The 10786-nt window shown below is 36.0% G+C and overlaps 1 protein-coding gene across 1 annotated transcript; it reads right to left on the bottom strand.

The window, feature by feature from the left end:
• Positions 1-2763: 2763 nt before the first annotated feature.
• LOC129257510 (neurofilament heavy polypeptide-like) lies at positions 2764-7255 on the bottom strand. Its single transcript, XM_054895847.2, has 4 exons — positions 7015-7255; positions 6465-6530; positions 5900-5988; positions 2764-5199 (listed from the first exon to the last, which is right to left on the bottom strand). Exons 3-4 carry the CDS (start codon positions 5985-5987, stop codon positions 3299-3301), a joined length of 1989 nt encoding a protein of 662 aa, XP_054751822.2. The 5' UTR covers position 5988; positions 6465-6530; positions 7015-7255; the 3' UTR covers positions 2764-3298.
• Positions 7256-10786: the final 3531 nt, after the last annotated feature.

The following is a 10786-nucleotide window of genomic DNA, read 5'->3' as shown; positions in this document are numbered from 1 at the left end:
AATATTTATGTTGTATTATGTTTAATAAGGATATTATTTTTTATTTGTTATTCAAATGTTTGTTTGCTTTCTTGGAAACATTGTTGAGATATTTTTAAATATCGATAGTGGACTAATTTTGACAAAAATAAGATAATTTTGGAGAAAATATTATAAAGTTTTTACATGAAAACTACAATGTACGAATGTTATCAAAACGCTTACAAAAATATGTGTATAACATTCTGAGACCTTTTGATAATGTCTGAAATAACATTATATACTAGCTGGGATTTTCTTACATCTGATATAATAATTGGTTAGGTTATATATGTGTTTGCAATATATGTTTGCGTTTCCATCGTTTTTTTTTAGTTATAACAAGATCAAGTTGTTAAATCACGTCGTTGTGAAAATCATATTCACGAGCCACTCTTAAAAATGTTGTAAGTCAATTATGAAAATTATGGGAAGCTAAAGCAAAATAATGCAACTGGGGAAATCTGCCATTTTAAAGAGAATAGAATGTATTTATATTAAAATAACTAATTATATCAATAAAAATTGTCATGTTTTGTCTTGTATAATTGTTAATCAATGTTTTAGACTAATCAAGCTCTTGCCCGACACGTTTTTCGTAAGATTTGAAAAAGTTTTGCAGAAAGTTTATCCGACTTTTCAAGTCCCCCTTCTCTCCTCTCTTTCTATCCCCCTCTCTCTTTCCTTTTTTTCTCTCCTTATTTCCCATTACTCTCGTCCTTGTTTTCTTTATTTCTATCAATCTATCTATCTATCTCTGCTTTTAATGCAGGCTCCTTCATATTTCACTCTTACTTATTGCCATGGTCATTATCTTCTGTCTTCTGTAATATGTATCAAATGTATTTCTCATGTTTCTTGTATTACCACTCATCATCTCTACTTGCCGACTCGAGCCAGCATCTCCTCATCAGCTCTACTACTCAAGCTGTTCTCAACTCATCAATCTTTCCTGGTTTACAGTCCTTTTCAGGACTACTTTCAAGAAATAATACTCTACTCTCAAATCTCCATTTTCTCGCCTATCCATTCCTTCTCTTCTTCTATCCACTGCTTCTATAACACTCCACATGGTGTACCGTAAACCACATCAGCGATTATTACATTTTGTTGTGTAGTATAAAATAAATTCAATTCAATCTATATATCTGTCTATCTATCTTTCTCTCTTTCTACATTAATTCATTCCTTCTATTTCCTTCAATTCTTCATTTTCTTTAATTTTCTTTCTTTCGTTCTCACTATTTCCTTAATGTTTTCTATTCTTTTGAGTATATATTGGATTAAAGCGGGCCTATACGATTCTCTTTGTCGGTACCACCCTGATACTTTCTTATTGACCTTTTGTATAAATTTCAAGTGTTGAACCTGAATTTAATCGTCTGAACAAATAGATTTTTGACGACATCAGAACTTTTGACTCCGTCATATCAACTCCAAATTATTCTGCCCATTATGCATGAAATTGCAAGATGGCGCCATCAGAAAGTGCTTTACGAACTTCAAAGTGCTACAACAGAAGAGGTAGTGGCGGGTGAAGTGGTGGTGGAAACTTAGCATTAGTAGGAGTAGTAATAGTGAATGAGAAGTAGGAGTAGTAGTAGAAATAATAGTAGAAGAAGAAGAAGTAGTAGTAGTAGTAGTACATATAGTTGTAGTAGTAGTTGTTGTAGTAGTAGTAGTAGTAGTAGTAGTAGTAGCAGTAGAAGTAGTAGTAGTAGTAGTAAAAGAGGTAATAGTAGTAGTAGAAGAAAAAAAGAAGTAGTAGTAGTAGTAGCAGCAGCAGCAGCAGCAGCAGCAGCAGCAGCAGCAGCAACAGCAGTAGCAGTAGTAGTAGTAGTAGTAGTAGTAGTAGTAGTAGTAGTAGTAGTAGTAGTAGTAGTAGTAGTGTAGTAGTAGTAGTAGTAGAAGTAGTAGTAGTAGTAGTAGTAGTATAGTAGTAGTAAAAGAGGTAATAGTAGTAGTAGTAGAAGAAGAAAAAGAAGAAGTAGTAGTAGTAGTAGTAGCAGCAGCAGCAGTAGCAGCAGCAGCAGCAGCAGCAGCAGCAGCAGTAGCAGTAGTAGTAGTAGTAGTAGTAGTAGTAGTAGTAGTAGTAGTAGTAGTAGTAGTAGTAGTAGTGTAGTAGTAGTAGTAGTAGAAGTAGTAGTAGTAGTAGTAGTAGTATAGTAGTAGTAAAAGAGGTAATAGTAGTAGTAGTAGAAGAAGAAAAAGAAGAAGTAGTAGTAGTAGTAGTAGCAGCAGCAGCAGTAGTAGTAGTAGTAGTAGTAGTAGTAGTAGTAGTAGCAGCAGCAGTAGTAGTAGTTGTAGTAGTAGTAGTAGTAGTAGTAGTAGTAGTAGCAGTAGTAGTATAGTAGAAGTAGTAGTAGTAGTGAGGTTGTAGGAGGAGTAAGAGTAGAAAAGAAAATATGAATAGGATAGTGCTAGTAGTATCAGTATAATGTAATATTATATTCTACACGATAAGATTGTTTCTGACTTATCTGTAAAAAGTGTAGATAAAATGTAGATTTCCCCAATTACTAGTACAATGAGTCATTTTTCTATCCATTGGTCTGTCAATTTAACAGCTTTGGTTTGTAGAGTCACAGCGAATATTATTACTATCTGGCCAATGTATAGAATAAAAGTACCTGTGTCCTATTAATGGTAAAGTGCGTTGAATTGTAAACTGACTAACACATACGTGCACTTGAATAAACAAAAAACAAATATAAAAAGCAATTACTTGGTAATAAAATAGAAACAGACGAATTGCAATGAAAATTTATTAAACATCTACTTAAAACGGTGATTAAAAATGCCTTTATATTCATACCTAAACTATTACAAAAATTGTGAAGTACAACAACTTGCAAGTTTATCTTGTAAGTTGGAGAAATTGGGTGAACTAAGCAGAAATGTTTCACGGACTATAAAGAAGAAGTGCTGTTACTTTCAGTAAAATTCTGATTCTGGCTTTGCTTTGGTCACTTCAGAAATAATCACCCTTGCTCGCTCTTCAACATGTTCAATAATGTTTTAATTACACAATCCGGTCAAGATGGTCACTTTGGCCTCCATTTTGAGTCCAGGGATTCGTTTCGTGAAGACTTACAACTGTGGTAACTTTGTCTTTTTTTTTTAAATCTATCATGGAAACTTTGATTTGTAATTGATTGCTGAGCCTAGTTACTATGGTAGTTAATATTGCCAGAATAGCAATATTGTTGAAACTCGTAGTGAAACTAGTGAAGCAGGGCCCCTGTTCAACTCTTTAAAAAACTCTTCGACTCAGTTCATCCTATAGATACCAAAACCCTTCATCTTTGAAGCGTTCCACCTTACGATCGTGTCCAACTATCCAGTTATTATGAACCATCACCTGATCACTGTCCTTATTAGCCTCGCGCCACTCCGGGTCGAAGAACAGGTGCCCACTCGGGAACAGTCTCGAATCCATGACAGCTTTCTTGATCGCATCCCCCAGCCATCGTTTCTTCCTGAGGAGACCATTGAGGACCCTTTGATCGGGGTAGGTGGGGTGCAAGGCCAAAGTCTGCACCCACTCCGTCACCAGCGCGATGGTTGCCGGTGTGGACCGATAGAAGGTGAATCCTGCACAGTACACCGTGGGTTCGTGACGGTCCTCCTGTAGCCATATGTCGTTGGTGTCGTTAGTGAAGAACGGCAACGGGTTCTTAAGCCAAACGATGTCCACGTCGGAGAACAGGACATCATGTCCACTGGACAGTATCTGGAGGATGTAGCTTGGTCGTTTGTTGACTAGCTGCTTGTAGGCGGGGGAGTCAAACTGAAGCCGCTCTCCTGGTGACTCCGATACGTCATTGAGAACGACATTGAGTTCGATGTCTGTCCTGTTGTTCAGGTAGTTGAACGCCTCGCGATCCTCAGCTACCAGGGTCACCCCTGATCGGATACCTGAACGCTTCACACTCTCCAGCCAGTTGTCAGTGAAGTTCATGAAAGCCTTGTTCGTAGATGCCAGAATCACAGGTGAATGTGTCTTTGGGTCAGTTAGGTTGAACTTGAGAGGTAACGTCACTGGTACAGCACTCAAATCATCTGAATGAGACTTTCGTTTGGACTTCTTTGATTTACGATCCCGTTTTTTCTTAGAGCTTTCTTTCTTGGATAGGGGTTTCTCGGGTACACTGTTTTCTTTCTGCTCATCCATCGTCAGATCTACACTATCCTTGGTTTTAGTCTCATTTTTACTCTTTTCAACCTCACTATCCGGTATCGATAGATTAAGCTTTTGTTCTTTATTCACAACTTGATCAACGATTGCTGCACTAGGTTTCTTCACTTTTACTTTCTTTTTATTGGACTTTCGTTTGGAAGGGGCAGCTGGTGCAGTATGTACTTTCTGTTCTGAAGGTTTTTCTTGGACGGGTCTCTTTGTCAATCCGCTATACTTCGTCTCATTTGTCACCTTATTATCATGAGGAAAGTTGGTAACTTTATTTATAAGATTAGCATCAGGAAAGTTGGGTACTTCAGTAATTATTTTTGTCTGAGCGATTGTCTGAAGGATCTTTGTTGTAGGTAAAGCGGTTCTTACGGTATCAAAGGATTTAACAGGTGGTACAGGAGCCGAACCATCGTCCTTCTCTGGTTCTTTCAAATCTTCCTCATGGTTGTCCACAGGAGGAGTCTTGGCGACAGGGGCAAAAGTCTGAATCACCTCGCCTTTAGCATCAACTTTCTCCAAGCCTCTGACGGATTCAACAGGCGTTTCTGCAGCATTTTTTTCACGGAGTTCTTTTTGTTTCACAGGTGGTCTTTTGTTTGATCTTCGAGGTCGCCTACTCGGACGCTTCTTGGTTACTTTCGATGGCGTCTTTGTCCTGATCATATCATTTCCTTTAGCAACGATAACACTTCTTTCGGGTCCGTCGACCAGTGCCTCCTCCCTAATTGGCAAAGGGTTGTCTTCTTTTGCTACCGTTTTGGTGACCATTTTCTTCGTTGTCGGACTGACTCGCTTGACTTCCTTGGACGTTAACCTCGATATTGCCGTCGGGGACCATAATACGTTTAGATCTCTCTCGACGCGATAGATTGGTGTTGGAATTACAATAGTTTCCCATATAGATCTCGATGACTCGTCGGGTTCGAAGGATTTAGGGTACAGGCGCTGGTGGATTTGAAGGGTGTTGTCGATTTTCCTTTGCAACATCCCTGCATACGTAGGAAAGCAAATGATAACTTGTTTTGATATATGAACGTCTTTTTATCTAATTCAGTCTCTGTTTTTCTGGACTTTTCTTAATTGCCAATGTGATCTTCTTTCTTTTCTGCTCTTTCATTTAAAAAAATGCTGCTCTCGTTGCTACTTTGACAACTTCAGCGGGTACTTGTTATAGTGAAAATTATAATTAATTAATTATAATAAAATTGTCATGATAATAGTATTCAAATCGATAATCAAATAATGACGAAATTGATGATAAGAAGAATGTCCATAATAACGTTCTAATTTTGTGACATCACATGCGAGAAGCTCAACAATTATAAGTCATGAAAATTGAAATGTATATAAAGTGTTATATTCCAAAAATTCAAAAAATTTCAGCAGTACATTCAATATAATAACCAGATATTTAATTCATACAAGTTTATTTTCTAAAATATATCCAATCATTATAAAATCGTTAAAACTAGCAAATTCATGGAACTCGCGTGACATGATAGTAGTCAACCGGGTCTGCTCACATGTGACGTCACAATTTTTGTTTACTTTCGAAAAAAAAATCATAACTCTATTATCCTTTTATTGATTTTCATCAACCCTTCACTAATTTACGTTTATTTCATTCAAGTTTATACAATAACTTCACGTCAAGGTGGATATATTATTCGAATGTATACACTAACTCACCGTGTTTGTGATATAAATAAGAGATCATCATGGTGGGAAGGAAGAGACAAAGAAGAAGGGAAATCCACCTCTTGAAGAGTCTCGTCATGCTGTTAAATTTAGATAAAACAATAAGCATGATACATAAGTAATTTCTTAATAGCATTTATTAATGAAATAATATATTTATAGTTTCGACACTAAACACATGGGTCAACGTGGAAATATACCTCATAACTTCTTCTTTAAAAAGCAAACGATATGGGAATGGCATACATAAAACAAAAACAAATCCGAAATTCAGTCATTATCAGGCGGTAGAGTGAAAATGTGCCGATTTATTTTCATCATTAATATGGGACCGAATGGATGATAACTATCGTGATCAAGTGCTTGTGACTCCTGCGATCAAAGGGTCGAGGGTTCGAATAAATCCTAACCACAGTGTTAATATCCTTCAGAAAGATATTCATCCTCACCGTGCTGCACCCAACCCAACCCATGGGATGTCAATGTGAGCAGCAAAAATCAGTGGCCAAGCCCAGCTTACTAAACTAATAATCAGGTAAAAAACACTACCACTTACGTGAATGGCAAGTAAAGGCGTTTTACGGTTGAAGACAAAAATATTCCTTCCAGTGCTAGTCAGTCTCTGTAAGGAAGAAATCAGATCGCATGTAGTTATTTTTATTTTATTTAGAAAATTGACTCAATAATTATCTTAAACATCATATAAAGGGCATATAACGTATGTAATGATGAAAATGATAATTAAAGACTGTACAATGATATACGCCAATCATCTTTATGGTTCCATAATATATAAGAGAGTTTTATATAAGGTGAAAATTACAGACAATGACACGTCACACTTAAATAGAAACATGATACCACTGGATTTTGATACTTTTTTGTGTACTTTGTGGTATAAAGATCAAAGTGGGCATCAATATCACCATTACACAAATAAGGTTTAACCATGAAGTTATAACTACATGGTTAACGTGGTTTGATATTATTTTAATTTTGAAATAATAGATAAAGACGTTATGGGGTTAATACTATTTGAAGTTACTGTTTTCAGATATAGGTTTCGAATCAACATTTTCAAATTAAAGATTTTCTTCCAGCTTTACCTGTGAGCTTTCATGTAGTCTCCATAATCAATTCCAGATTTCCTATGTTAAAAAATGCGTCGTCATCTTTCGTCGGCACTTTCTCAACTCATGCAGGAGGAGCGTCCAAAACGACTTCCTTACATAACGCGTCTCGACCATTCGACTGGGATGTTATTCGAAACAAACTTTCGATAGCGGAACATCTCTCCCTCTCTCTCTTACCCTCTTGCTCTCCCTCCCCCTTCTCTCTCAATTATTCAAACTTTGTCCCAGTACCCTTCCTTTCAAGCACTATACAAGATGCCGATGACGTCGTCTTGTATACAGCCACCTTAAATAAACTCTTTTGTTCTCTCGAGTTTTATATCAAGAGGGAATACGTCCACCACGACCCTCATAAATATTTGAGACAACATCACCACCCTTTCAGCCCATCCTCGTAATCCCCCATGAAGTGTGTATACATCTTGGACGCATCGCGGTTCAATATTTCCCCTTTGATTCCGTTGTCAAGACCAACCACTGGCCTACCAAACTTACCACTGCCGATATATGGATAGTAAAGTCGAACAAAAATTATTAACTGAGGTGATGACTTGGCAAAAACACTATATTATAGTTCTATAAAGAAAAATAAGGGGAACAAATACATATGAGCACAATGGCTTCAGGAAAAAATGGAAGAAAATAAGAAAGCCCCCCACCCACGGGCGTGTACTCGTGATGTTGTTGGGGGAGCTAGTGCTGACCCCCCCCCCCCCACAAAAAATATGAATAAATAATAATAATAATAATAGTAATGATGATTATAATAATAATAATCAGCATCATAATTCTCATTGAATTTTCTTTGATATCTTGTTGATATAATGGTCTTTATATGCAAACTCTCCACATTTATTACAAACAGTAGTTATTAGTGCTAAAAGTCTCGGTTTCCACTGTTTTCTTCGCTCCCTCTAATTACAAATATATCAGGCTATGAAAAAGTATATAGTGCACAATATCGAACGCCTTTTTTTTCATTATCCAACCTTAACCGCCTGAAAATGTCAGCTTTATCTACACCTCATAAAAAACACACGCACACACACACACCCTCCTATCCTTACACACATCATTTTTGTGCCCCTTCGCACACCAGAAAACAAAATGATTAAAAAAACTCGACGTCAGCGCCCCAATTGGATTGGGGACTAGCGTACAGATAGGAGATTGTGACCATGAATCACCAAGAAACCGAGAAAAAAAATGAAAGGAAGGAAATGAGGGAAAGGGTGAAACATGATATTTTTCGATGTAAACATCTATTTAAAAAAATAGATTTTGTATCAAAAGGGTAAACAATTTTGCTTGCTCGCTTCACTTGCCCGGAGCTCTATAGGTTTCAATACAGGTGAAAGTTGTCTTCCGAGTTCAGTCAGATGACTTTACTACTTGTGGAGTGCTATCATCAAAACCAAGTAAATATCAGTCTATCGTTTCATAATGACGTCACAGCTGCAGCCAGAATCCCTTCTTCATATATGCTTATGCCTAGTGCCAACACAGGACGCGCTATATACATGCTATAGACCCAACCCTTCTACATTGAAAGACCTTGATGTATTATAGAGTGGAGGGGGCAGGGGCGGATCCAGGATTTTCCACTAGGGGGGGGGGGGCATTTTATCCGGAAAAAAAATTGACAAGCAAAAAATAGGTCTTCCGACATTTTCCTAAGTGTTTTATGGCTCTCAAAAGGGGAGGGGACAAGGGCCTGATCCCCCGGATCCGTCATTTTGGGTGTGGGGGTTATATACACCCTTTCTTCCATCACTATTTCATCGAATGTACAAAAAAGATACCAAATGCAGGACAAACTAAGAAAGAACAAAATATACCCTTCAATTATCACAATAAAACACTTGGGGGTCGCTTGAAGAAGTTTCTTGCTCCTTATGTTGCAGATTGCACTATAAACACGATAAAGGGAGTAAGTTGTACAAAAGTTCAAATTTGCACCAGCAACACCTGAAATCTTAGACTATGCAAAGTAATAAAAGCAGAAAAAATGCCCCTCCCCCATATTATACTTTTGAAAAATCAACAATAAGCGTCTTTTTCATGCACCTCAAACAATATCCAAACTTTAATAAGTGTGGTATACATTAATCCTCTTCATATCGTCAACAATAATGTATTATCAGCGCAACAAGAGAAAATGGTTAGGCCTATATAGTTACTTAAAAAGAAATTAATGAATCAATGTTTCTTCACTATTTCATCGAATGTTAAGGTTAAGGCACTCACTAAACGAGTCCTATCTCAATATAATCTATCAATCAATTATTCTCCCTCATTTTGATTACGCTGATACCGTATGGCAATCATGTCCAAACATCTTTCTCGACCAACTTCAAAAACTCCAAAATAGGACTGGGCGCATAATTCTCAGAATAAGTCCCTACACTCACACATCTATATTTCAAATTCATGAACTTTTAAATTGGGAAACCCTGAAAACTAGGCGTAAAAAACACATGTATGTAATGTTGTATAAGATTTTTCACGATTTAGCTCCGAAATATTTACAAAATAATCTCGTTCACAAAGAAAGTATTTATGCCCTAAGAAATGTTGGAAATCTTGTATTGCCAAAACCTAAGACTAACTATTGTAAGCGGACATTTTCTTATCGTAGATCGAAAATATATAATGAACTCCCACTTAATCTTCGCAGACCCAACACACTCACTTTATTTAAAACTGACCTTGATAAATGGACAGAAAACTTTGATCTTTAAACTTTTGGCTGATCGGGGGGGGGTTAAGGTTTAAGGTATCATTAGGAATAGGGAAGGTTTAGGACTGTTATTGTGTAATTGTATCTAATTATTAATTATTATTATTATTATTTTTTTTTTTTTTTTTACCACTCGCTTTTGTGTAGTATTAGTAGTATTTATTTTTGTTTTTAATTAATAATATTTTAAATACATGTTATCATCAATGTGTCATTATATATATAGGTCATATTATTTATCATGTTACCTTGACTGGACCTCTAGGAAGAACAGAGCCATTATATCAATGGCTCTGAATAGAGTGATCCATCCGTATATTTTTATGTGCATGTTTATATATTCATATTTAATCTAATATATTGTGAAATGTATTTTATTGTGATTTTTATACGGTAAATAAAACCAAACCAAACCAAAAAATGTCTATTTCTCAAGTAGATATATTAAAAAAAAAAGTTTCTCATAATAAGGAGAATCGACTGTAGAATATATTTAAGAAAATGATTAAAATGTGAGTATGAGTGAAAACGGCATTCTTTCCTCTATTTACATGGTAAAAAATCAACAATCAGCACATTTTAGTACTATATCACATATAGACTACCCCAAGTAATATGGTATCTCCAAAACATCTTACCCCTGCGCAAATAAAACAAGTCTTTAATCAGTATGGTATACATCTTCCCTTTCACGATGATTGCCTTATAAAAAAAACTTGAAAGAAATTAAAGTATGTTAACTCTACGGTTGTCTTGGGAAAATAACCTCAATATTGGTACACGATTCGCGATTACTATTGATAGCAGTAAGAGCAATAAATGATACTGAAGACATTAAAACGTGCCATAATTTAGTATAAATCTCATTAATACAGATTTTGTTTTTGATATTACAGCCAAAATAATGATATTTCTTTAAATAAACTTTTATTTATGACAGTCATATTGTTAAGGATTCAACGCGATTTAACATACATTTGTTATCAAGGATTTTTCTTGTATTTA

The sequence above is a fragment of the Lytechinus pictus genome, chromosome 3 (genome assembly GCF_037042905.1).
Source record: "Lytechinus pictus isolate F3 Inbred chromosome 3, Lp3.0, whole genome shotgun sequence".
Lineage (NCBI taxonomy): Eukaryota > Metazoa > Echinodermata > Echinoidea > Temnopleuroida > Toxopneustidae > Lytechinus > Lytechinus pictus.
The sequence above is the reverse complement of the archived record's forward strand: the minus strand, read 5'-3'. Positions and strand labels throughout refer to the sequence as shown.

Bases quoted from the DNA above. Each gene is read 5' to 3' on its own strand.
- LOC129257510 (XM_054895847.2), bottom strand. From the start codon at position 5,987: ATGACGAGACTCTTCAAGAGGTGGATTTCCCTTCTTCTTTGTCTCTTC. The intron at 5,200-5,899 runs GTGAGTTAGTGT...CTACGTATGCAG, and splicing joins TTATTTATATCACAAACACG to GGATGTTGCAAAGGAAAATC.